General features: G+C 37.2%; 3 protein-coding genes and 3 long non-coding RNA genes across 10 annotated transcripts; all 6 read right to left on the bottom strand.

Annotated features, from left to right (window-relative positions):
* Positions 1-2,672: 2,672 nt before the first annotated feature.
* LOC148173671 (uncharacterized) lies at positions 2,673-23,202 on the bottom strand. Of its 4 annotated transcripts, XR_015770234.1 has the most exons (6): positions 22,948-23,202; positions 22,696-22,894; positions 22,380-22,651; positions 22,231-22,328; positions 12,347-12,375; positions 2,673-2,818 (listed from the first exon to the last, which is right to left on the bottom strand). XR_015770234.1 is itself a non-coding variant. In XM_088038636.1 (5 exons), exons 2-4 carry the CDS (start codon positions 22,825-22,827, stop codon positions 22,271-22,273), a joined length of 462 nt encoding a protein of 153 aa, XP_087894762.1. In that variant the 5' UTR covers positions 22,828-22,894; positions 22,948-23,202; the 3' UTR covers positions 12,288-12,375; positions 22,231-22,270. The 4 variants fall into 4 exon arrangements, 3 of the variants coding, with proteins under 3 accessions (XP_087894761.1, XP_087894762.1, XP_087894763.1); XM_088038636.1 differs by lacking the exon at positions 2,673-2,818 and having other exon boundaries at positions 12,288-12,375; XM_088038637.1 differs by lacking the exons at positions 2,673-2,818; positions 12,347-12,375 and adding an exon at positions 21,906-22,179.
* LOC148173675 (uncharacterized) lies at positions 11,179-12,207 on the bottom strand. The gene is made up of 2 exons (XR_015770235.1): positions 12,101-12,207; positions 11,179-11,472 (listed from the first exon to the last, which is right to left on the bottom strand). It is a non-coding gene; the product is annotated as an uncharacterized LOC148173675 (long non-coding RNA).
* LOC148173674 (uncharacterized) lies at positions 12,707-14,992 on the bottom strand. The gene is made up of 3 exons (XR_015770236.1): positions 14,341-14,992; positions 12,960-13,387; positions 12,707-12,896 (listed from the first exon to the last, which is right to left on the bottom strand). It is a non-coding gene; the product is annotated as an uncharacterized LOC148173674 (long non-coding RNA).
* On the bottom strand, positions 14,517-16,595 carry LOC148173673 (kinase D-interacting substrate of 220 kDa-like). 2 transcript variants are annotated; one of them, XM_088038638.1, is made up of 3 exons: positions 16,297-16,402; positions 15,893-16,248; positions 14,517-14,589 (listed from the first exon to the last, which is right to left on the bottom strand). In XM_088038638.1, exons 1-2 carry the CDS (start codon positions 16,309-16,311, stop codon positions 15,949-15,951), a joined length of 315 nt encoding a protein of 104 aa, XP_087894764.1. In that variant the 5' UTR covers positions 16,312-16,402; the 3' UTR covers positions 14,517-14,589; positions 15,893-15,948. The 2 variants fall into 2 exon arrangements, with proteins under 2 accessions (XP_087894764.1, XP_087894765.1); XM_088038639.1 differs by lacking the exon at positions 14,517-14,589 and adding an exon at positions 16,580-16,595 and having other exon boundaries at positions 16,128-16,248; positions 16,297-16,526.
* On the bottom strand, positions 21,463-21,990 carry LOC148173672 (uncharacterized). Its single transcript, XR_015770237.1, has 2 exons — positions 21,907-21,990; positions 21,463-21,856 (listed from the first exon to the last, which is right to left on the bottom strand). It is a non-coding gene; the product is annotated as an uncharacterized LOC148173672 (long non-coding RNA).
* A 1,352-nt stretch (positions 23,203-24,554) lies between the features above and the next one.
* LOC148173670 (uncharacterized) lies at positions 24,555-27,327 on the bottom strand. The gene is made up of 5 exons (XM_088038915.1): positions 27,175-27,327; positions 25,582-25,725; positions 25,389-25,529; positions 25,061-25,336; positions 24,555-25,007 (listed from the first exon to the last, which is right to left on the bottom strand). Exons 1-5 carry the CDS (start codon positions 27,287-27,289, stop codon positions 24,646-24,648), a joined length of 1,038 nt encoding a protein of 345 aa, XP_087895041.1. The 5' UTR covers positions 27,290-27,327; the 3' UTR covers positions 24,555-24,645.
* Positions 27,328-27,456: the final 129 nt, after the last annotated feature.

The following is a 27,456-nucleotide window of genomic DNA, read 5'->3' as shown; positions in this document are numbered from 1 at the left end:
GGGTGGTTTCTTCAATTCTGTGCAATAACTTGCAGAGTCCTTTAGCGTTGAGCGACGACAACCGCCTTTTCGACATCTTAGGCTATGGGTATCATCCATCGATTCAGTCTCTTAATAATAAACTCTGGTAATGAAGTTGGAACCTGAAATACCACGAAACATTTCAAGGCTGGAATTCAAACAGTTTTCAGCTTACCTGCGTTTAAAAATTTCAAAAAGACCCATCAATTTGTTGCAAATCAACTCCAACTCTAAATAGCTTCAAATGAACTTCTTAACTTGTGTAATTTCTTTGCTACCATGCCCAGAAGAACGAGAAAGTAAACAGTAAAGAATTCTGGTAGTCTCTTGTGCAAGCAGGATCGTTGTTAATCATTTGTTGTACTCTGAAAATAAGTTTAGTAAATCATGAACATAACCTCAATGTGTGCTGTCAAAATATTCAAGTTAAGACATACGTTAAGATAGAGACACAATACCATTTTTAAATAATTAATAGAATCGTAACCAAGTCGTGAATGTTAAATCAGACTTCAGATTCTTACTCCTGAGGACAAAATTAATAAAAAGAGTATTTTCTTGCTTTAATTTTCATCGAAAAACTGCAAACCAAATAAAAGTTTCAAAAATTAATAAAAAATTAACGGAGCGTCGGATCGAAAAATCTTTGACGGATTCTTGTTCCTGAGGTCCAAATTGATGGAAAAAGTCGGTTTCAAAGAGATTTTATTTTTTGTCAAAATCGCCAAAATCCATGGATTAACCCCTTTGAACTTTTTTTGGCGAAAAACACGAAAGTTTTCAGATCGACACGAAACTTTGCACATGGCATAATTTGACATTTCTACATCCATTTCTGGTCTCCGTTCCTCGCTATCTGTGAGATTTTTTGAGAAAATGCAAATTAAAAATTTTAAAATTCAATTTCCCGCGTCAAGCAATCTGTCAACGAAGCATAGAAGCTAGGACATGCGTCAACAGTCTTTAGTCCATAAATAATATTAAATAAAATATTAACAAAGTCGTAAATCTTAAATCAAAGTTTTGATTCGTTTTTCTGAGGTTAAAATTAACAAGTTAAGTAGTTTATTGTATTTATTTACACCGAAAAATGAATGCATAATGTGTGTATAATTGGTTGCCTATCTACATTGCAAATTTTAAGTAAACTTATAATTACGTTTTGAATCCGACTTTAGAGTACAGAATCTTGTTCCTGAAGTCTAAATTAATAAAAAAAAAATGTTTTAAGAAGGTTTCGATTAAATTTCAAATATCAGTCGCGAAGAAACCTGTTTAGTTTTCAACCAATCACACACAGCCCAAATAAGAACCGGCAAATTTAAAGAAATTTATTAATAACACAAACATTAACATGAATAAATTAATGAGTACAAAGTTTCTACTTAAAAACTACAACAGGACTTAGAAAGACGTTGAAAACCGCCTCGACTACACTCCTTACATTAAATCTCGCTTCTTTCGGTCTTTTGACCGTCGTTAAATTGTTGTTACTACAAGCGAGACAGCCGATTTCGTCTAACCCGACTTGTACCTTGAACCCCCCACCTCGTTGTTGAAAAGTGTCCCCCCTTAAAATCCCCGCTTGCACTTTCGTGGTGATTTCGAACGTGTACAAGTTGTACCTCTTGTCGATTTGATCGCGCTGTAAAACGAGCTGCACTCTTCGCGGACTGCTTGCGTGATCGAAGATGGTGCGAAAACTGTTCGAAACCGAGCGGATTTTAATATCGTTTTTCAGTTTTCTGGGTTGATTTCAGGAGGATTAGAACCGAGAAGACGACTTGGATGAAAGCCGTGAATTTCTTGTACCGTGTTTGGGCGGTGAGGACCACGAAGAGGCAGAGAGACTGAAGATGAGGCCGGTGAAAACGAAGAAGGGCTAAGCTTCCGCGGAGTCAACGTCACGTGCATCGGAAGTCGTGGAACTCTCGCTTCACCTGCAACATTTGGAACGTGACAACTTGTCACTAGCATCAGCACCACCAGCAGCTGCGTTTCTGACTTCGCCAAAAAGAAAAAGGCTAGGAACCATACCAACTTCAAGTACAAGATCTTAAGGGCTAGATGTGGGTGGAGAATCGACCTCTGGACGGACCAAAGGGATGTGATCCAAAGCCTTCAGATCAGGATGGGATTAACAATGGGTAAATGTCCGTGGGAATAATCCACCGTGGCCGATGGGTAAAATGATGTATAATAACGCAAGTTTACACCAAAAAACAAGCGAGATATCGATATGAGAAGTTTGGCATTGTTTTTTTAATCATGAATTTTCGCGAAAATTTGTTTCATAAAAATATTATAATCTTCTATAACTAGACATTTAACAATCGTAGATAATATATATTAAAGAGCCACTTTGGGGTGATAAAAAATGACATAATAATTAAGTAGAAGCGAAAATTGCAAACGATTTGAGCACTTGTTTAGAAATGATAAGACAACAACGCTCGAATTCTGTTTTCGTGTTTGACGATCATCGCCTTCAACTTTCTTATTTCGTCGGCGAATTCTGGCAACGTTTTCTCCTAAATCAACAAAATTAGTTTAAGAAAAACCACAAACCTAAACTTGTGTTTGGTTTTGAGTCTTCCCCGATTTCGAAGAGCTTCGACACAGAAATGATCGCTTTCGATTCCATCCTTGAGCGAAATCAACAGACTCTTCAGTCGACAGCGCGCGCGCGCGCGCGCCGCACTGTCACCCAAAGTATCTGGATAGTCCGGTCAGTCCGGAGTTGTTTAGCCTCTAAAACCTCGAGATTTCGCATCCTCTCTTCGGCATCATTCCTATGCCTGAGTTGAGTGTTGATGTAATATCACGCCTTCCACCATCTTCCTTCCTGCAAGAAGTGTAAAAAAGTTTCATCAAGAACATGTTTGTTTATCTCACCTGAAAAACTCTTCTTACTCTGTGCAGTCAATTGCTGTTTCTTCACGGCAAAGCTTTTAATTGCGCCTGCTTCTTGACCAACAGGAAAGACAACAAAGTTGTGTTAAGCTGCAACTAAGAGATTAAGGTGAGACCATGAATGGAGAGAAAAGAAAACAAACAAACCTTCCATCCTTCCTGAACAAACAGATCTCGCGTTTTCAAGAAACCAATAAATGATGTTTCCTTGACTTCACAAAATAGCTCACAAGACACCAGATGACCTTCAGAGCCTTTGTAGTACATATTTTCTTTCTTGACAACTGCATCTCGATGATGCTCTGTTTCCGTTGGTTGAGTTCCTTTGGCTCTTCTCTAGAGGAGAATACTCGTTTTCTGCTCGTAGACTCAACATTGCAAACTTCGTGCTCCCGCAATGCAATAAGGCAACACTTGAAACATCTCCCAGTCACTGAACGACATCTTCAACCACTGGAAAAAGAACATTTGACTTTGAATTTAACCTTTTTCATCCATATTGCAGTAAAGCAGCACCTTTTTCGTGATGGATCAATTCACTGTACTCTGGGAGCACTGAATGGGTGGTTTCTTCAATTCTGTGCAATAACTTGCAGAGTCCTTCAGCGTTGAGCGACGACAACCGCCTTTTCGACATCTTAGGCTATGGGTATCATCCATCGATTCAGTCTCTTTAATAATAAACTCTGGTAATGAAGTTGGAACCTGGAAATACCACGAAACATTTCAAGGCTGGAATTCAAACAGTTTTCAGCTTACCTGCGTTTAAAAATTTCAATAAAGACCCATCAATTTGTTGCAAATCAACTCCAACTCTAAATAGCTTCAAATGAACTTCTTAACTTGTGTAATTTCTTTGCTACCATGCCCAGAAGAACGAGAAAGTAAACAGTAAAGAATTCTGGTAGTTTCTTGTTAAATCATGAACATAACCTCAATGTGTGCTGTCAAAATAGTCAAGTTAAGACATACGTTAAGATAGAGACACAATAATTTTTAATAATTAATAGAATCGTAACCAAGTCGTGAATGTTAAATCAGACTTTAGATTCTTACTCCTGAGGACAAAATTAATAAAAAGAGTATTTTCTTGCTTTAATTTTCATCGAAAAACTGCAAACCAAATAAAAGTTTGAAAAATTAATAAAACATTAACGGAGCGTCTGATCGAAAAATCTTTGACGGATTCTTGTTCCTGAGGTCCAAATTGATGGAAAAAGTCGGTTTCAAAGAGATTTTATTTTTTGTCGAAATCGCCAAAAATCCATGATGTTTAGTCTTTGAACTTTTTTTGGCGAAAAACGCGAAAGTTCGCAGATCGACACGAAACTATGCACATGGCATAATTTGACATTTCCACATCCATTTTTGGTCTCCGTTCCTCGCTATCTGCAAGATTTTTTGAGAAAATGCAAATTAAAAATTTTAAAATTCAATTTCCCGCGTCAAGCAATCTGTCAACGAAGCATAGAAGCTAGGACATGCGTCAACAGTCTTTAGTCCATAAATAATATTAAATAAAATATTAACAAAGTCGTAAATCTTAAATCAAAGTTCAGATTCGTTTTTCTGAGGTTAAAATTAACAAGTTAAGTAGTTTATTGTATTTATTTACACCGAAAAGTGAGAGAAGTTTTTCCATAAAAGCCACCTAACGGAATAACGCCGAAGTTGATAGTTCACGCCTCCTCTCACCAGAGGGCTAAACTTTTGTTTTTAAAACTTACAATTTTTGAATCAAAACCATTTGCAGGAATAAGGAAGAATGATAAAAAACAATACCCTCAAATTAAACTAAAGGAGTATTAATGAAATAAAAAAACACAAACTCGACACTCTCCCTCCTTCTTGCAAAAAGTGTGAAAAAGTTTCATTAGGAACATGTTTGTTGGCTTACCTAAAAAAGACGAGGGAAACAATCTGAAATGGACGAAGCTATCCATTCTTAATTAATGGTAATTGATTATTGCTCTAATTCCAACTGATCCAAGAGCCAAGAGCCAAGGTTAGTCCTTCGCAAGTGGCGCTTCCTCAAAAATATCTCATTTAACGACTTCTTCAATTCTTGTAGATCATTGTTGTTTTTATATGCTGATGTAACCGCAGCCAGCTTGTCGGACATTTCAGTGCTCATTTCTTTTTCCGACTAAAACAAACCAAATAGTTTTAGGTGTTCATCTTCCTCTGATACTACAAAAGCCATGACATCATAAAGACACTAAATTTAAATCCCAAATTTGCAATCTGCGTAAAATTCTGCGTTCACTGATGTATAATAACTCAAGTTTACTCTAAAAAATAAGCGAGATATCGATATGAGAAGTTTGGCCATAGTTTTAGTCATGAATTTTTGCGAAAATTTGCAAATTTCGACTTTTGGAAAATCTAAAAACGATTTCTTATGTAAAAAATCGCGAGAAAAACGATGCCGCAAACCGCATTCCAATATCTGAAATAGTTTTCGAGATATCGAGCATGAATTGTTTGGAACCTTCAAAAATTTGGCCATCTGGCGACAACCGAAAAATTCAAACGGCCATAACTCAGTTATTTGTTGTCGGATCTGAATTTAAATTCCAGATTTGGATTCAGCGTGAGATTCTGCGTAAAATGAGTAAAAATTTATTGAGTTACCTACGAAATAAAGAAAGCATTGACCAAAAACTGTTTGGAAGTGGTCATTTTGGGGTGATTTTCAATCAATGTTTTCAAAATGAAAATGACGTTTAATAGCATTGAATTATATATCAGTCGAAAGAGGAGCTCAAAATCTATCCACTGGCCCAATTTGAGATCGATCAAACAAACGGTTTACGAGTTATGGTCAAAAATAAAAAAAAATAAAAATTTTCATCGTTTGAGTCGCAATTTTTTTTCGCGAAAAATCGACTATCGAATTTTGGGCTTTTAAGCACTTTTTCTAACGTAAAATGAGCCGAGAAAAACGATGGCGCAAACCGCATCTCAATATCTCTAATAGTTTCCGAGATATTTAACTTTGAAAATTGGGAAAAATGAGAAAAAATGAAAATCAACTATCCGAAACTTTGATCGGCCATAACTCGGTTATTTGTTGTCGGATCTGAATTTAAATCCCAGATTTGGAATCTGCGTAAAATTCTGCGTTCACTGATGTATAATAACTCGAGTTTACTCTAAAAAATAAGCGAGATATCGATATGAGAAGTTTGGCCATAGTTTTAGTCATGAATTTTTGCGAAAATTTGCAAATTTCGACTTTTGGAAAATCTAAAAACGATTTCTTATGTAAAAAATCGCGAGAAAAACGATGCCGCAAACCGCATTCCAATATCTGAAATAGTTTTCGAGATATCGAGCATGAATTGTTTGGAACCTTCAAAAATTTGGCCATCTGGCGACAACCCAAAAATTCAAACGGCCATAACTCAGTTATTTGTTGTCGGATCTGAATTTAAATTCCAGATTTGGATTCAGCGTGAGATTCTGCGTAAAATGAGTCAAAATTTATTGAGTTTACCTACGAAATAAAGAAAGCATTGACCAAAAACTGTTTGGAAGTGGTCATTTTGGGGTGATTTTCAATCATGTTTTCAAAATGAAAATGACGTTTAATAGCATTGAATTATATATCAGTCGAAAGAGGAGCTCAAAATCTATCTACTGGCCCAATTTGAGATCGATCAAACAAACGGTTTAGGAGTTATGCCCAAAAATAAAAAAAAATAAAAATTTTCATCGTTTGAATCGCAATTTTTTTTCGCGAAAAATCGACTATCGAATTTTGGGCTTTTAAGCACTTTTTCTAACGTAAAATGAGCCGAGAAAAACGATGGCGCAAACCGCATCTCAATATCTCTAATAGTTTCCGAGATATTTAACTTTGAAAATTGGGAAAAATGAGAAAAAATGAAAATCAACTATCCGAAACTTTGATCGGCCATAACTCAGTTATTTGTTGTCGGATCTGAATTTAAATCCCAGATTTGGAATCTGCGTAAAATTCTGCGTTCACTGATGTATAATAACTCGAGTTTACTCTAAAAAATAAGCGAGATATCGATATGAGAAGTTTGGCCATAGTTTTAGTCATGAATTTTTGCGAAAATTTGCAAATTTCGACTTTTGGAAAATCTAAAAACGATTTCTTATGTAAAAAATCGCGAGAAAAACGATGCCGCAAACCGCATTCCAATATCTGAAATAGTTTTCGAGATATCGAGCATGAATTGTTTGGAACCTTCAAAAATTTGGCCATCTGGCGACAACCCAAAAATTCAAACGGCCATAACTCAGTTATTTGTTGTCGGATCTGAATTTAAATTCCAGATTTGGATTCAGCGTGAGATTCTGCGTAAAATGAGTCAAAATTTATTGAGTTTACCTACGAAATAAAGAAAGCATTGACCAAAAACTGTTTGGAAGTGGTCATTTTGGGGTGATTTTCAATCAATGTTTTCAAAATGAAAATGACGTTTAATAGCATTGAATTATATATCAGTCGAAAGAGGAGCTCAAAATCTATCCACTGGCCCAATTTGAGATCGATCAAACAAACGGTTTACGAGTTATGGTCAAAAATAAAAAAATTGAAAAATTTTCATCGTTTGAGTCGCAATTTTTTTTCGCGAAAAATCGACTATCGAATTTTCGACTTTTAAGCACTTTTTCTGACGTAAAATGAGCCGAAAAAAACGATGGCGCAAACCGCATCTCAATATCTCTAATAGTTTCCGAGATATTTAACTTTGAAAATTGGGAAAAATGAGAAAAAATGAAAATCAACTATCCGAAACTTTGATCGGCCATAACTCAGTTATTTGTTGTCGATCTGAATTTAAATCCCAGATTTGGAATCTGCGTAAAATTCTGCGTTCACTGATGTATAATAACTCGAGTTTACTCTAAAAAATAAGCGAGATATCGATATGAGAAGTTTGGCCATAGTTTTAGTCATGAATTTTTGCGAAAATTTGCAAATTTCGACTTTTGGAAAATCTAAAAACGAATTCTTATGTAAAAAATCGCGAGAAAAACGATGCCGCAAACCGCATTCCAATATCTGAAATAGTTTTCGAGATATCGAGCATGAATTGTTTGGAACCTTCAAAAATTTGGCCATCTGGCGACAACCCAAAAATTCAAACGGCCATAACTCAGTTATTTGTTGTCGGATCTGAATTTAAATTCCAGATTTGGATTCAGCGTGAGATTCTGCGTAAAATGAGTCAAAATTTATTGAGTTTACCTACGAAATAAAGAAAGCATTGACCAAAAACTGTTTGGAAGTGGTCATTTTGGGGTGATTTTCAATCAATGTTTTCAAAATGAAAATGACGTTTAATAGCATTGAATTATATATCAGTCGAAAGAGGAGCTCAAAATCTATCCACTGGCCCAATTTGAGATCGATCAAACAAACGGTTTACGAGTTATGGTCAAAAATAAAAAAATTGAAAAATTTTCATCGTTTGAGTCGCAATTTTTTTTCGCGAAAAATCGACTATCGAATTTTCGACTTTTAAGCACTTTTTCTGACGTAAAATGAGCCGAAAAAAACGATGGCGCAAACCGCATCTCAATATCTCTAATAGTTTCCGAGATATTTAACTTTGAAAATTGGGAAAAATGAGAAAAAATGAAAATCAACTATCCGAAACTTTGATCGGCCATAACTCAGTTATTTGTTGTCGATCTGAATTTAAATCCCAGATTTGGAATCTGCGTAAAATTCTGCGTTCACTGATGTATAATAACTCAAGTTTTCTCTAAAAAATAAGCGAGATATCGATATGAGAAGTTTGGCCATAGTTTTAGTCATGAATTTTTGCGAAAATTTGCAAATTTCGACTTTTGGAAAATCTAAAAACGATTTCTTATGTAAAAAATCGCGAGAAAAACGATGCCGCAAACCGCATTCCAAAATTACGAATTTTACTGCACGTGACCATCAAATGCACTCGTCTAAAGTTGGTAGCAGCCCCTAGGGATGTTTATTGGTAACAGTTAACGTCTAGCGCAAGTTTGCCAAAAACCATAAATGGAGAGAAAAGAAAACAAACCTTCCATCCTTCCTCAAACAAGCAGCGATGCATCCAGAATTCCAGATCTCGCGTTTTCAAAAAACCAATAAAAATTCTCTATAAACTTCCATTCCTTGATGTTTCTTTGACTTCACAAAATAGCTGACAAGACACCAGATGACCTTCAGAGCCTTTGTAGTATTTTCTTTCTTGACAACTGCATCTCGATGATACTTTGTTTCCGTTGGTTGAGTTCCTTTGAGCCTTCTCTGGAGAAACACTCATTTTTTGCTCGTAGACTCATCAGGTTTGAAAACGTTGCAAACTTCGTGCTCCCGCAATGAAATCAGCAACACTCTGAACATTTCCCAGTCACTGAACGACATCTGCAACCACTGGAAAAAGAACATTTGACTTTGACTTAAAACATGTTTAAATTTAACCTTTTTCATCCACATTGCAGTAAAGCAGCACCTTTTTCATGATGTTATGCTCCTTGATCAATTCACTGTTCTCTGGGAGCACTGAATGGGTGGTTTCTTCAATTCTGTGCAATAACTTGCAGAGTCCTTTAGCGTTGAGCGACGACAACCGCCTTTTCGACATCTTAGGCTATGGGTGGTACCATCAAGATGCTGCAAGATGTGTGTAGTCATGAGAAGACCATCATCTATATACTCAGTCTCTTAATAATAAACTCTGGTAATGAAGTTGGAACCTGAAATACCACGAAACATTTCAAGGCTGGAATTCAAACAGTTTTCAGCTTACCTGCGTTTAAAAATTTCAAAAAGACCCATCAATTTGTTGCAAATCAACTCCAACTCTAAATAGCTTCAAATGAACTTCTTAACTTGTGTAATTTCTTTGCTACCATGCCCAGAAGAACGAGAAAGTAAACAGTAAAGAAGTCTGGTAGTCTCTTGTGCAAGCAGGATCGTTGTTAATCATTTGTTGTACTCTGAAAATAAGTTTAGTAAATCATGAACATAACCTCAATGTGTGCTGTCAAAATATTCAAGTTAAGACATACGTTAAGATAGAGACACAATTCCATTTTTAAATAATTAATAGAATCGTAACCAAGTCGTGAATGTTAAATCAGACTTCAGATTCTTACTCCTGAGGACAAAATTAATAAAAAGAGTATTTTCTTGCTTTAATTTTCATCGAAAAACTGCAAACCAAATAAAAGTTTCAAAAATTAATAAAAAATTAACGGAGCGTCGGATCGAAAAATCTTTGACGGATTCTTGTTCCTGAGGTCCAAATTGATGGAAAAAGTCGGTTTCAAAGAGATTTTATTTTTTGTCGAAATCGCCAAAAATCCATGATGTTTAGTCTTTGAACTTTTTTTGGCGAAAAACACGAAAGTTTTCAGATCGACACGAAACTTTGCACATGGCATAATTTGACATTTCTACATCCATTTCTGGTCTCCGTTCCTCGCTATCTGTGAGATTTTTTGAGAAAATGCAAATTAAAAATTTTAAAATTCAATTTCCCGCGTCAAGCAATCTGTCAACGAAGCATAGAAGCTAGGACATGCGTCAACAGTCTTTAGTCCATAAATAATATTAAATAAAATATTAACAAAGTCGTAAATCTTAAATCAAAGTTTTGATTCGTTTTTCTGAGGTTAAAATTAACAAGTTAAGTAGTTTATTGTATTTATTTACACCGAAAAATGAATGCATAATGTGTGTATAATTGGTTGCCTATCTACATTGCAAATTTTAAGTAAACTTATAATTACGTTTTGAATCCGACTTTAGAGTACAGAATCTTGTTCCTGAAGTCTAAATTAATAAAAAAAAATGTTTTAAGAAGGTTTCGATTAAATTTCAAATATCAGTCGCGAAGAAACCTGTTTAGTTTTCAACCAATCACACACAGCCCAAATAAGAACCGGCAAATTTAAAGAAATTTATTAATAACACAAACATTAACATGAATAAATTAATGAGTACAAAGTTTCTACTTAAAAACTACAACAGGACTTAGAAAGACGTTGAAAACCGCCTCGACTACACTCCTTACATTAAATCTCGCTTCTTTCGGTCTTTTGACCGTCGTTAAATTGTTGTTACTACAAGCGAGACAGCCGATTTCGTCTAACCCGACTTGTACCTTGAACCCCCCACCTCGTTGTTGAAAAGTGTCCCCCCTTAAAATCCCCGCTTGCACTTTCGTGGTGATTTCGAACGTGTACAAGTTGTACCTCTTGTCGATTTGATCGCGCTGTAAAACGAGCTGCACTCTTCGCGGACTGCTTGCGTGATCGAAGATGGTGCGAAAACTGTTCGAAACCGAGCGGATTTTAATATCGTTTTTCAGTTTTCTGGGTTGATTTCAGGAGGATTAGAACCGAGAAGACGACTTGGATGAAAGCCGTGAATTTCTTGTACCGTGTTTGGGCGGTGAGGACCACGAAGAGGCAGAGAGACTGAAGATGAGGCCGGTGAAAACGAAGAAGGGCTAAGCTTCCGCGGAGTCAACGTCACGTGCATCGGAAGTCGTGGAACTCTCGCTTCACCTGCAACATTTGGAACGTGACAACTTGTCACTAGCATCAGCACCACCAGCAGCTGCGTTTCTGACTTCGCCAAAAAGAAAAAGGCTAGGAACCATACCAACTTCAAGTACAAGATCTTAAGGGCTAGATGTGGGTGGAGAATCGACCTCTGGACGGACCAAAGGGATGTGATCCAAAGCCTTCAGATCAGGATGGGATTAACAATGGGTAAATGTCCGTGGGAATAATCCACCGTGGCCGATGGGTAAAATGATGTATAATAACGCAAGTTTACACCAAAAAACAAGCGAGATATCGATATGAGAAGTTTGGCATTGTTTTTTTAATCATGAATTTTCGCGAAAATTTGTTTCATAAAAATATTATAATCTTCTATAACTAGACATTTAACAATCGTAGATAATATATATTAAAGAGCCACTTTGGGGTGATAAAAAATGACATAATAATTAAGTAGAAGCGAAAATTGCAAACGATTTGAGCACTTGTTTAGAAATGATAAGACAACAACGCTCGAATTCTGTTTTCGTGTTTGACGATCATCGCCTTCAACTTTCTTATTTCGTCGGCGAATTCTGGCAACGTTTTCTCCTAAATCAACAAAATCAGTTTAAGAAAAACCACAAACCTAAACTTGTGTTTGGTTTTGAGTCTTCCCCGATTTCGAAGAGCTTCGACACAGAAATGATCGCTTTCGATTCCATCCTTGAGCGAAATCAACAGACTCTTCAGTCGACAGCGCGCGCGCGCGCGCCGCACTGTCACCCAAAGTATCTGGATAGTCCGGTCAGTCCGGAGTTGTTTAGCCTCTAAAACCTCGAGATTTCGCATCCTCTCTTCGGCATCATTCCTATGCCTGAGTTGAGTGTTGATGTAATATCACGCCTTCCACCATCTTCCTTCCTGCAAGAAGTGTAAAAAAGTTTCATCAAGAACATGTTTGTTTATCTCACCTGAAAAACTCTTCTTACTCTGTGCAGTCAATTGCTGTTTCTTCACGACAAAGCTTTTAATTGCGCCTGCTTCTTGACCAACAGGAAAGACAACAAAGTTGTGTTAAGCTGCAACTAAGAGATTAAGGTGAGACCATGAATGGAGAGAAAAGAAAACAAACAAACCTTCCATCCTTCCTGAACAAACAGATCTCGCGTTTTCAAGAAACCAATAAATGATGTTTCCTTGACTTCACAAAATAGCTCACAAGACACCAGATGACCTTCAGAGCCTTTGTAGTACATATTTTCTTTCTTGACAACTGCATCTCGATGATGCTCTGTTTCCGTTGGTTGAGTTCCTTTGGCTCTTCTCTAGAGGAGAATACTCGTTTTCTGCTCGTAGACTCAACATTGCAAACTTCGTGCTCCCGCAATGCAATAAGGCAACACTTGAAACATCTCCCAGTCACTGAACGACATCTTCAACCACTGGAAAAAGAACATTTGACTTTGAATTTAACCTTTTTCATCCATATTGCAGTAAAGCAGCACCTTTTTCGTGATGGATCAATTCACTGTACTCTGGGAGCACTGAATGGGTGGTTTCTTCAATTCTGTGCAATAACTTGCAGAGTCCTTCAGCGTTGAGCGACGACAACCGCCTTTTCGACATCTTAGGCTATGGGTATCATCCATCGATTCAGTCTCTTTAATAATAAACTCTGGTAATGAAGTTGGAACCTGGAAATACCACGAAACATTTCAAGGCTGGAATTCAAACAGTTTTCAGCTTACCTGCGTTTAAAAATTTCAATAAAGACCCATCAATTTGTTGCAAATCAACTCCAACTCTAAATAGCTTCAAATGAACTTCTTAACTTGTGTAATTTCTTTGCTACCATGCCCAGAAGAACGAGAAAGTAAACAGTAAAGAATTCTGGTAGTTTCTTGTTAAATCATGAACATAACCTCAATGTGTGCTGTCAAAATAGTCAAGTTAAGACATACGTTAAGATAGAGACACAATAATTTTTAATAATTAATAGAATCGTAACCAAGTCGTGAATGTTAAATCAGACTTTAGATTCTTACTCCTGAGGACAAAATTAATAAAAAGAGTATTTTCTTGCTTTAATTTTCATCGAAAAACTGCAAACCAAATAAAAGTTTGAAAAATTAATAAAACATTAACGGAGCGTCTGATCGAAAAATCTTTGACGGATTCTTGTTCCTGAGGTCCAAATTGATGGAAAAAGTCGGTTTCAAAGAGATTTTATTTTTTGTCGAAATCGCCAAAAATCCATGATGTTTAGTCTTTGAACTTTTTTTGGCGAAAAACGCGAAAGTTCGCAGATCGACACGAAACTATGCACATGGCATAATTTGACATTTCCACATCCATTTTTGGTCTCCGTTCCTCGCTATCTGCAAGATTTTTTGAGAAAATGCAAATTAAAAATTTTAAAATTCAATTTCCCGCGTCAAGCAATCTGTCAACGAAGCATAGAAGCTAGGACATGCGTCAACAGTCTTTAGTCCATAAATAATATTAAATAAAATATTAACAAAGTCGTAAATCTTAAATCAAAGTTCAGATTCGTTTTTCTGAGGTTAAAATTAACAAGTTAAGTAGTTTATTGTATTTATTTACACCGAAAAGTGAGAGAAGTTTTTCCATAAAAGCCACCTAGCGGAATAACGCCGAAGTTGATAGTTCACGCCTCCTCTCACCAGAGGGCTAAACTTTTGTTTTTAAAACTTACAATTTTTGAATCAAAACCATTTGCAGGAATAAGGAAGAATGATAAAAAACAATACCCTCAAATTAAACTAAAGGAGTATTAATAAAATAAAAAAACACAAACTCGACACTCTCCCTCCTTCTTGCAAAAAGTGTGAAAAAGTTTCATTAGGAACATGTTTGTTGGCTTACCTAAAAAAGACGAGGGAAACAATCTGAAATGGACGAAACTATCCATTCTTAATTAATGGTAATTGATTATTGCTCTAATTCCAACTGATCCAAGAGCCAAGAGCCAAGGTTAGTCCTTCGCAAGTGGCGCTTCCTCAAAAATATCTCATTTAACGACTTCTTCAATTCTTGTAGATCATTGTTGTTTTTATATGCTGATGTAACCGCAGCCAGCTTGTCGGACATTTCAGTGCTCATTTCTTTTTCCGACTAAAACAAACCAAATAGTTTTAGGTGTTAATCTTCCTCTGATACTACAAAAGCCATGACATCATAAAGACACTAAATTTAAATCCCAAATTTGCAATCTGCGTAAAATTCTGCGTTCACTGATGTATAATAACTCAAGTTTACTCTAAAAAATAAGCGAGATATCGATATGAGAAGTTTGGCCATAGTTTTAGTCATGAATTTTTGCGAAAATTTGCAAATTTCGACTTTTGGAAAATCTAAAAACGATTTCTTATGTAAAAAATCGCGAGAAAAACGATGCCGCAAACCGCATTCCAATATCTGAAATAGTTTTCGAGATATCGAGCATGAATTGTTTGGAACCTTCAAAAATTTGGCCATCTGGCGACAACCCAAAAATTCAAACGGCCATAACTCAGTTATTTGTTGTCGGTTCTGAATTTAAATTCCAGATTTGGATTCAGCGTGAGATTCTGCGTAAAATGAGTCAAAATTTATTGAGTTTACCTACGAAATAAAGAAAGCATTGACCAAAAACTGTTTGGAAGTGGTCATTTTGGGGTGATTTTCAATCATGTTTTCAAAATGAAAATGACGTTTAATAGCATTGAATTATATATCAGTCGAAAGAGGAGCTCAAAATCTATCTACTGGCCCAATTTGAGATCGATCAAACAAACGGTTTAGGAGTTATGCCCAAAAATAAAAAAAAATAAAAATTTTCATCGTTTGAATCGCAATTTTTTTTCGCGAAAAATCGACTATCGAATTTTGGGCTTTTAAGCACTTTTTCTAACGTAAAATGAGCCGAGAAAAACGATGGCGCAAACCGCATCTCAATATCTCTAATAGTTTCCGAGATATTTAACTTTGAAAATTGGGAAAAATGAGAAAAAATGAAAATCAACTATCCGAAACTTTGATCGGCCATAACTCAGTTATTTGTTGTCGGATCTGAATTTAAATCCCAGATTTGGAATCTGCGTAAAATTCTGCGTTCACTGATGTATAATAACTCAAGTTTTCTCTAAAAAATAAGCGAGATATCGATATGAGAAGTTTGGCCATAGTTTTAGTCATGAATTTTTGCGAAAATTTGCAAATTTCGACTTTTGGAAAATCTAAAAACGATTTCTTATGTAAAAAATCGCTAGAAAAACGATGCCGCAAACCGCATTCCAAAATTACGAATTTTACTGCACGTGACCATCAAATGCACTCGTCTAAAGTTGGTAGCAGCCCCTAGGGATGTTTATTGGTAACAGTTAACGTCTAGCGCAGGTTTGCCAAAAACCATAAATGGAGAGAAAAGAAAACAAACCTTCCATCCTTCCTCAAACAAGCAGCGATGCATCCAGAATTCCAGATCTCGCGTTTTCAAAAAACCAATAAAAATTCTCTATAAACTTCCATTCCTTGATGTTTCTTTGACTTCACAAAATAGCTGACAAGACACCAGATGACCTTCAGAGCCTTTGTAGTATTTTCTTTCTTGACAACTGCATCTCGATGATACTTTGTTTCCGTTGGTTGAGTTCCTTTGAGCCTTCTCTGGAGAAACACTCGTTTTTTGCTCGTAGACTCATCAGGTTTGAAAACGTTGCAAACTTCGTGCTCCCGCAATGAAATCAGCAACACTCTGAACATTTCCCAGTCACTGAACGACATCTTCAACCACTGGAAAAAGAACATTTGACTTTGACTTAAAACATGTTTAAATTTAACCTTTTTCATCCACATTGCAGTAAAGCAGCACCTTTTTCATGATGTTATGCTCCTTGATCAATTCACTGTTCTCTGGGAGCACTGAATGGGTGGTTTCTTCAATTCTGTGCAATAACTTGCAGAGTCCTTTAGCGTTGAGCGACGACAACCGCCTTTTCGACATCTTAGGCTATGGGTATCATCCATCGATTCAGTCTCTTAATAATAAACTCTGGTAATGAAGTTGGAACCTGAAATACCACGAAACATTTCAAGGCTGGAATTCAAACAGTTTTCAGCTTACCTGCGTTTAAAAATTTCAAAAAGACCCATCAATTTGTTGCAAATCAACTCCAACTCTAAATAGCTTCAAATGAACTTCTTAACTTGTGTAATTTCTTTGCTACCATGCCCAGAAGAACGAGAAAGTAAACAGTAAAGAATTCTGGTAGTCTCTTGTGCAAGCAGGATCGTTGTTAATCATTTGTTGTACTCTGAAAATAAGTTTAGTAAATCATGAACATAACCTCAATGTGTGCTGTCAAAATATTCAAGTTAAGACATACGTTAAGATAGAGACACAATACCATTTTTAAATAATTAATAGAATCGTAACCAAGTCGTGAATGTTAAATCAGACTTTAGATTCTTACTCCTGAGGACAAAATTAATAAAAAGAGGATTTTTCAAAGTTTGAAAAATTAATAAAACAACGGAGCGTCGGATCGAAAAATCTTTGACGGATTCTTGTTCCTGAGGTCCAAATTGATGGAAAAAGTCGGTTTCAAAGAGATTTTATTTTTTGTCGAGATCGCCAAAAATCCATGAATTAACCCCTTACAACTTTTTTTGGCGAAAAACACGAAAGTTCCCAGATCGATACAAAACTTTGCACATGGCATAATTTGACATTTCTACATCCATTTCTGATCTCCGTTCCTCGCTATCTGTGAGATTTTTTGAGAAAATGCAAATTAAAAATTTCAAAATTTAATTTCCCGCGTCAAGCAATCTGTCAACGAAGCATAGAAGCTAGGACATGCGTCAACAGTCTTTAGTCCATAAATAATATTAAATAAAATATTAACATAGTCGTAAATCTTAAATCAAAGTTCAGATTCGTTTTTCTGAGGTTAAAATTAACAAGTTAAGTAGTTTATTGTATTTATTTACACCGAAAAGTGAGAGAAGTTTTTCCATAAAAGCCACCTAGCGAAATAACGCCGAAGTTAATAGTTCACGCCTCCTCTCACCAGAGGGCAAACCTTTTGATTTTAAAACTTAGAATTTTTGAATCAAAACCATTTGCAGGAATAAGAATGATAAAAAAACAATACCCTCGAATCGCTGAGTCACGTACGTGAAAAAATAAGCGAGTTAGAAGGGTTTAAGTTGCTGATAGGGCCGCCAGATATAAAGGTCGATATCTCCGAAACTAAGTCCTCTATGGATGTGCGGTTTGAAGCATCGTTTTTCTCGCTCTTTTTTACATAAGAATCCGTTGCTAGTGAAATATCGAAAAATTTGACGAATAATTCGAAGTCCAAGGGTGGCCAACCCTATGGTGCAAAACCTAATTCGATCGATATCTCGCTAATTTATTAACCAATTTTAATAAAAATGGTCTCATTTTGTGTAGAATTTCGAGTAGAATCCAAAAATATGGCCTCTGAGTCACGTACGTCCAAAAATAAGCGAGTTAAAAGGGTTTAAGTTGCTGATAGGGCCGCCAGATATAAAGGTCGATATCTCCGAAACTAAGTCCTCTATCGATGTGCGGTTTGAAGCATCGTTTTTCTCGCTCTTTTTTACATAAGAATCCGTTGCTAGTAAAATATCGAAACATTTGACGAATAATTCGAAGTCCAAGGGTGCCCAACCCTATGGTGCAAAACCTAATTCGATCGATATCTCGCTTATTTATTAACCAATTTTAATAAAAATTGGTCTCATTTAATGTAGAATTTCGAGTAGAATCCAAAAAATAGACTAGTCCAAAAATAAGCGAGTTGGAAGCTTTTTAAGTTGCTGATAGGGCACCAAGTGTGGCTGACCTTTTTTCTATAGACCACACCCCTCCCCCATTCTTTATCAAGCCACACCCCTCCCCCCTTCTTTATCAAGCCACACCCCTCCTCCATTGACCACACCCCCTCCTCTTTTTGACCGCACCCCTTTTCCATTAAGCCACAACTTTTTTATTAAGCCACACCCCTTCTCCATTTGGCCACACCCCTTCTCCACTAAGCCACGCCCACACTCCATTTGACCACGCCCCTTATCCATTTGACCGCGCCCCTTCTCCATTTGACCACACCCCTTTTCCATTTCGCCACGCCCTTCCTCCATTTAACCACGCCCCTTCTCCATTAAGCCACACCTTTTTTCCATTAAGCCACGCCCATCCTCTATTTGACCACACCCCTTTTCCATTAAGCCACACCTTTTTTCCATTAAGCCACGCCCATCCTCCATTTGACTACACCCCTCCTCTATTTAACCACACCCCTCCTCTTTTTTGACTGCACCCCTTTTCCATTAAGCCACACACCTTTTTTTATTAAGCCACACCCCTTCTCCGTTTGGCCACACCCCTTCTCCATTTGGCCACACCCCCTTCTCCACTAAGCCACGCCCACACTCCATTTGACCACGCCCCTTATCCATTTGACCGCGCCCCTTCTCCATTTGACCACGCCCCTTATCCATTTGACCGCGCCCCTTCTCCATTTGAACACACCCCTTTTCCATTTCGCCACGCCCTTCCTCCATTTAACCACGCCCCTTCTCCATTAAGCCATACCTTTTTTCCATTAAGCCTCGCCCATCCTCTATTTGACCACACCCCTTTTCCATTAAGCCACACCTTTTTTCCATTAAGCCACGCCCATCCTCCATTTGACTACACCCCTCCTCTATTTAACCACACCCCCACCCCTCCTCTTTTTGACTGCACCCCTTTTCCATTAAGCCACACCTTTTTTTATTAAGCCACACCCCTTCTCCATTTGGCCACACCCCCTTCTCCACTAAGCCACGCCCGCACTCCACTCGACCACGCCCCTTCTCCATTTGACCACATCCCCTTTCCATTTCGCCACGCCCTTCCTCCATTTAACCACGCCCCTTCTCCATTAAGCCACACTTTTTTTCCATTAAGCCACGCCCATCCTCTATTTGACCACACCCCTTTTCCATTAAGCCACACCTTTTTTTCCATTAAGCCACGCCCATCCTCCATTTGACTACACCCCTCCTCTATTTAACCACACCCCCACCCCTCCTCTTTTTGACTGCACCCCTTTTCCATTAAGCCACACCTTTTTTTATTAAGCCACACCCCTTCTCCATTTGGCCACACCCCCTTCTCCACTAAGCCACGCCCACACTCCATTTGACCACGCCCCTTATCCATTTGACCGCACCCCTTCTCCATTTGACCACGCCCCTTATCTATTTGACCGCGCCCCTTCTCTATTTGACCACACCCCCTTTCCATTTCGCCACGCCCTTCCTCCATTTAACCACGCCCCCTTCTCCATTAAGCCACACCTTTTTTCCATTAAGCCACGCCCATCCTTTATTTGACCACACCCCTTTTCCATTAAGCCACACCTTTTTTTCCATTAAGCCACGCCCATCCTCCATTGACTACACCCCTCCTCTATTTAACCACACCCCACCCCTCCTCTTTTTGACTGCACCCCTTTTCCATTAAGCCACACCTTTTTTTATTAAGCCACACCCCTTCTCCATTTGGCCACACCCCTTCTCCACTAAGCCACGCCCACACTCCATTTGACCACGCCCCTTATCCATTTGACCGCGCCCCTTCTCCATTTGCCCACACCCCTTTTCCATTTCGCCACGCCCTTCCTCCATTTAACCACGCCCCTTCTCCATTAAGCCACGCCCATCCTCTATTTGACCACACCCCTTTTCCATTAGGCCACACCTTTTTTTCCATTAAGCCACGCCCATCCTCCATTTGACTACACCCCTCCTCTATTTAACCACACACCCACCCGTCCTCTTTTTGACTGCACCCCTTTTCCATTAAGCCACACCTTTTTATTAAGCCACACCCCCCCTTCTCCACTAAGCCACGCCCACACTCCATTTGACCACGCCCCTTATCCATTTGACCGCGCCCCTTCTCCATTTGACCACACCCCTTTTCCATTTCGCCACGCCCTTCCTCCATTTAACCACGCCCCTTCTCCATTAAGCCACACCTTTTTCCATTAAGCCACGTCCATCCTCTATTTGACCACACCCCTTTTCCATTAAGCCACACCTTTTTTTCCATTAAGCCACGCCCATCCTCTATTTGACCACACCCCTTTTCCATTAAGCCACACCTTTTTTCCATTAAGCCACGCCCATCCTCCATTTGACTACACCCCTCCTCTATTTAACCACACCCCCATTTTCCGTTTAGCCACGCCCCTTCTCAATTTGACCACACCCCTTTTCAACTAAACCACACCCTTCCACCTCACTCCTTCTCCATTAAGCCACACCTTTTTTCTATAGACCACACCTCCGTCTTCATCAAGCCATACCTCTTCTACATTAAGCCACACTTCCATTTGGCCACTCCTCTCATTCATGAAGCCACACCCCTCCTGCGTTGGCCACACCAAACGGTGTGGTAAAATTAGGCCCAAAATTCCATGCTCGCAACTGTACAAATGTAAAGTGCACTCATTGCATTCACTTTCAGGGAGAAATTTAGGGGGAAATTGAATGCAGCGATTTTTGAGGTTAACAGGTTGTCGAACTTAATCTATAATTAATCAAAAATTTGATGCAAAGAACAGATTCGATACAGATTTGACATCATTGACATGTTTTGGCAATCTTGCGCAAGACGATTAGATTCTACACGCATGCAACAGTTGCGTCAAGGTCAAACTTAACTTTTCAATGAGTGGAAAAAGACAGTCCCGAAGAAAATTTTAAAATATATTTGTAAAAATATTAGTAAAACAATTCTTATTAGTTGTTCTTTGCAAATGCATTACATAATTTATACATTTATTTACATTATTCGTTGTTAAACATGGAACACACAAAATTTACATCCGAGAATTGTCGTCAAGGCCATCTCTATCGTTAATTAACAAAATTATACAATTATGTACAATGTTTTTTTTTGAAGATTTTCCTAACGTTTTATGAAAAATTTGTTATGTACAAAAATCAAGAAAAAGCGAGCCTGTCGTTATTGTCATGTGAAGACGGAAACGTCCTGATCGACACTTGCCTGAACTTTATAAACTATATAACTAACGTTTCATAAAAATATTATAATCTTCTATAACAAGACATTTAACAATCGTAGATAATATATATTAAAGAGCACTTTGGGGTGATAAAAAATGACATAATAATTAAGTAGAAGCGAAAATTGCAAACGATTTGAGCACTTGTTTAGAAATGATAAGACAACAATTTGTGCGTGCTAAACCAGCACCAGAGCCACTTCAGCTTCCAACGCTCGAATTCTGTTTTCGTGTTTGACGATCATCGCCTTCAACTTTCTTATTTCGTCGGCGAATTCTGGCAACGTTTTGTCCTAAATCAACAAAATTAGTTTAAGAAAAACCACAAACCCAAACCACTCACCGAAACTTGTGTTTGGTTTTGGGTCTTCCCCGATTTCGAGGAGCTTCGACACAGAAATGATCGCTTTCGATTCCATCCTTGAGCGAAATCAACAGACTCTTCAGTCGACAGCGCGCGCGCGCGCCGCACTGTCACCCAAAGTATCTGGATAGTCCGGTCAGTCCGGAGTTGTTTAACCTATAAAACCTCGAGATTTCGCATCCTCTCTTCGGCATCATTCCTATGCCTGAGTTGAGTGTTGATGTAATATCACGCCTTCCACCATCTTCCTTCGTGCAAGAAGTGTAAAAAAGCTTCATCAAGAACATTGTTTGTTTATCTCACCTGAAAAACAATTGCTATTTCTTCAAGGCAAAGCTTTTAATTAATTGCGCCTGCTTCTTGACCAAGAGGAAAGACAACAAAGTTGTGTTAAGCTGCAACTAAGAGATTAAGGTGAGACCATGAATGGAGAGAAAAGAAAACAAACAAACCTTCCATCCTTCCTGAACAAGCAGATCTTCACAAAATAGCTCACAAGACACCAGATGACCTTCAGAGCCTTTGTAGTATTTTCTTTCTTGACAACTGCATCTCGATGATGCTCTGTTTCCGTTGGTTGAGTTCCTTTGGGTCTTCTCCAGAGGAATACTCGTTTTCTGCTCATAGACTCATTAGGTTTGAAAACGTTGCAAACTTCGTGCTCCCGCAATGCAATCAGCAACACTTGAAACGTCTCCCAGTCACTGAACGACATCTTCAACCACTGGAAAAAGAACATTTGATTTTGAATTTAACCTTTTTCATCACCTTTTTCGTGATGTTATGCTCCTGGATCAATTCACTGTACTCTGGGAGCACTGAATGGGTGGTTTCTTCAATTCTGTGCAATAACTTGCAGAGTCCTTTAGCGTTGAGCGACGACAACCGCCTTTTCGACATCTTAGGCTATGGGTATCATCCATCGATTCAGTCTCTTAATAATAAACTCTGGTAATGAAGTTGGAACCTGAAATACCACGAAACATTTCAAGGCTGGAATTCAAACAGTTTTCAGCTTACCTGCGTTTAAAAATTTCAATAAAGACCCATAAATTTGTTGCAAATCAACTCCAACTAAAAATAGCTTCAAATGAACTTCTTAACTTGTGTAATTTCTTTGCTACCATGCCCAGAAGAACGAGAAAGTAAACAGTAAAGAATTCTGGTAGTCTCTTGTGCAAGCAGGATCGTTGTTAATCATTTGTTGTACTCTGAAAATAAGTTTAGTAAATCATGAACATAACCTCAATGTGTGCTGTCAAAATATTCAAGTTAAGACATACGTTAAGATAGAGACACAATACCATTTTTAAATAATTAATAGAATCGTAACCAAGTCGTGAATGTTAAATCAGACTTCAGATTCTTACTCCTGAGGACAAAATTAATAAAAAGAGTATTTTCTTGCTTTAATTTTCATCGAAAAACTGCAAACCAAATAAAAGTTTGAAAAATTAATAAAACATTAACGGAGCGTCGGATCGAAAAATCTTTGACGGATTCTTGTTCCTGAGGTCCAAATTGATGGAAAAAGTCGGTTTCAAGGAGATTTTATTTTTTGTCGAAATCGCCAAAAATCCATGATGTTTAGTCTTTGAACTTTTTTTGGCGAAAAACGCGAAAGTTCGCAGATTGGCACGAAACTTTGCACATGGCATAATTTGACATTTCCACATCCATTTTTGGTCTCCGTTCCTCGCTATCTGTAAGATTTTTTGAGAAAATGCAAATTAAAAATTTCAAAATTTAATTTCCCGCGTCAAGCAATCTGTCAACGAAGCATAGAAGCTAGGACATGCGTCAACAGTCTTTAGTCCATAAATAATATTAAATAAAATATTAACAAAGTCGCAAATCTTAAATCAAAGTTCTAATTCGTTTTTCTGAGGTTAAAATTAACAAGTTAAGTAGTTTATTGTATTTATTTACATCGAAAAGTGAGAGAAGTTTTTGCATAAGAGCCACCTAGCGGAATAACGCCGAAGTTGATAGTTCACGCCTCCTCTCACCAGAGGGCTAAACTTTTGTTTTTAAAACTTAGAATTTTTGAATCAAAAACGATGGCGCAAACCGCATCTCACTCAATATCTCTAATAGTTTCCGAGATATTTAACTTTAAAAATAAGGAAAAATGAGAAAAAATGAAAATCAACATTTCAAAACTTTAATCAGCCGTAACTCGGTTATTTGCAGTCGTATCTGAATTTAAATCCCAGATTTAGAATCTGCGTAAAATTCTGCGTTCACTGATGTATAATAACTAAGTTTACTCTAAAAATAAGCGAGATATCGATATGAGAAGTTTGGCCATAGTTTTAGTTATGAATTTTTTCGAAAATTTGCAAATTTCGTTTGAGGATAAATCAAAGAACTGTTTATTATGTAAAAAATTGCGAGAAAAACGAATGGCGCGAACCGCATCTCAATATCTGAAATAGTTTCTGAGATATCGAGCATGAATTGTTTCGAACCTTCGAAAATTCTGGCAAAAACCCAAAATTTCAAACGGCCATAACTCGGTTATTTGTTGACAAAAACCAAAAAATTATCATGTTTTTGAATTCAGCGTAAAATTCTGCATAAAATGAGACCCATATTCGTTGAGTTTGCTTAATAAATAAACGAGGTATTGTACATTTATGTACAAATAAAATTGTTTACTACATCTATTACTATTCTATACAAAATTCTTTTTATTTTATTTTTGTTTACAAAAAACTAATTAAATAAAAAAACTTTACAAACAACAGCAATTAAAATAAACAAATTCAGCGACAACTGCCCGTCTGCATTATTTTCATCGCCCCCTTTCTGAATTTTACAAGAACCAGCTCCATCATCTCCATACAGACACTGGCAGACGTCATTTTCGCATTCTACATTTCGTTCCAACTCTTTCTTAGACACACATTGACTAGTCTGTTCGCATCGCTCTCCGGGTCTTCTGGTTTGCACACATCGAATCCCGTACCCATGAAAACCATCATTGCAACCACATTTACCATTGTTACAGACACCTTCTTGTAAGAATTTCGAACATTGTCCGTCGAACTCGCAAGGTTCATCAAACTTAGTAGCAGCTAACAATGAAAAAGAATTATTATTTTTGGTGCTTAAAAGTAAGTTTTCTAACCTTTAACACAACTGGTTTGATTTCTAGATGCGGTGTACTCTGTTGCACAATGGCAGATTTGAAAACATCTTGTATTTGGTGTCGCTGCGTTGCACTCTTCGTCGGTGGTACAAGCTTGTCCTAGCTTTCTTGTAGCAAGACAGCGAGTGTTGTCATCTGAGGACTTCTCGTTGATGTTGCATTCACAGTGGCCGTCCACGCAGAAGCCCTTTGCTCCTTTGATAGTACTATCTTCTACGTAACAGTTTGCGTCGATTTGGCACGTGTCTCCCAATCCTAGAAAAAGTATAGTTTGGCAAGTCGAATAAAATAAACTATGAGTACAGACTAGCTTTTTTATAACATTTTCCATCGAACTCGTGCGACTCTGAATTGCATTCACATATTTGGTTCGTGTTACATGTTGCTAAAGTTCCTCCGGAAACTTGGCAGTGAATGTCTCTTTGACAGGCATCTTTCAGTTTTACCGCTAGAATAAAAAGTAAATTTTATTTTTCATTAGGTATGTAAAATTTTAGAACCTGCAAAACATTCATAAAATGTTTCGTTTCTGTCTAATTCGAATCCTTTGATGCATTTACAGTATCCTTTTTTGTCGTCATCGTTTCCGAAACAAAATGCATTTTCTTTGCAGTCTCTGTCTGTTGAACATGAAGCATATGATTCTGTAACAATAATCGCAAAAACGTTTATTGAGTAAGAAATATATTTTTCCTAATTTGTATCTTAAACATTCCCAAGTTGCTATAGAAACAATGCTATTCTAACATTCCGTATCGAAATGGATATTCTAGCACTGAAAACGAATTGGAAAATAGCGAAAATAGCTGTGTTACAAGAACAAATTAGGAAAAATACTATAAAAACCTCGTTCATAAGGCCATTTAGGCACTCATCCATTATAAAACTCGCGGCTTTGCCGCTCGTTTTATAAACTTGGATTCGTGCCTAAAAAATTGCCTTATGAAACTCGGTGTTTTAATATACTATTTCCTAATTTGTATCTTAAATATTCACAAGTTGCTATGGAAACAAAGCTATTCTAACATTCCGTATCGAAATGGATATTCTAGCACTGAAAACGAATTGGAAAATAGCGAAAATAGCTCTGTTACAAGAACAAATTAGGAAAAATAATATAAAAACCTCGTTCATAAGGCCATTTAGGCACTCATCCATTATAAAACTCGCGGCTTTGCCGCTCGTTTTATAAACTTGGATTCGTGCCTAAAAAATTGCCTTATGAAACTCGGTGTTTTAATATACTATTTTCTATTTCGCGTTCATAAATGAAGATATTTCGATACGCGTTTGAGCGTATTTCGGTATCATAACGAACCAATCCCGTGCCAATATTCCCATGAACTTATATTTTTCTTAGGTTTGCAGCAGACAAACCGTCAACGTTGACAATTTAGATTTTGGTTTTGATAAACCATGATAAATCGATCAATACACTATTATTTCTTGTTGTACTTGGCTTAATAATTCATCGGAGAAAAACTCTTTGGATGCAAGAGAACCATCATGATCATGATCAACATCTTCGCTCTCTTGGCTCCCTTGCGCTCCGGTAACCTCAAAACGTCACACCTGTCAAACTGACTGAAATTGGATTTGGCTACTTCGATTTTTTTTCCCGAACATTTTGCAAATGCCAATCACCCTAAAATTCCCTAGATTTCGAAATCAAGTTTTTTCGTTTAAAATAAGGCGAAATAGAAAAAATAGCGTATGATACTTGTTCATAATGCATTTTGCCGCACTTACTACTTTATGTAAACGTGCGTGCGGCAAAATGTTCATTATGAAACGCGTTTCATAATATACTATTATTTTGTTACCAAATTGCGATAGTCCAAAAATGTTCTATAAGTAGGTGTGAGTGTGACATAATTTATTTGCTTTTAGATATTTAATCTGTTAATATTGCAACAATTACCAAACTCAATAATCGAAACCAAAAACTTTAAGTACGAGTATGTTCTCATTTTTATTTTATATGTGGTTCTGAATATACCTACACATAAAGGAGCTAAATTTATTGATATAGTTGTCTGATAAAACTCATCATCGAGAATAGTAATGGCTAATCGCAGTATGGTTAAACTTACGGATTTTCTGTTGAGCAAGTTCTTGGCCATATGTGCACTTAATGCTAATTAGAATTACTGATATTAGAAAACTACTCGGCACCATTATTTTTTGACTGCTACTTTTATGGAACATAATTTTAAATGTTCATATCTGACAGTGATAAGATATCATTTCACCTGCGTCTGTTGCTGTAACGAATATGATTCACGTAGGGAGTAACCTTTATTTATGGTAAATTTAATCAAACATACTTAGATCTATTTATATAAACGTACTTACTGGGTCGTAAAAGATGTGTG

This window comes from Gnatocerus cornutus, chromosome 6 (genome assembly GCF_029298725.1).
Source record: "Gnatocerus cornutus isolate USDA-ARS CGAHR chromosome 6, icGnaCorn1.1, whole genome shotgun sequence".
Classification (NCBI taxonomy): domain Eukaryota; kingdom Metazoa; phylum Arthropoda; class Insecta; order Coleoptera; family Tenebrionidae; genus Gnatocerus; species Gnatocerus cornutus.
Note: the sequence above shows the minus strand (reverse complement) of the source record. Positions and strands in the feature narration are given on the sequence as shown.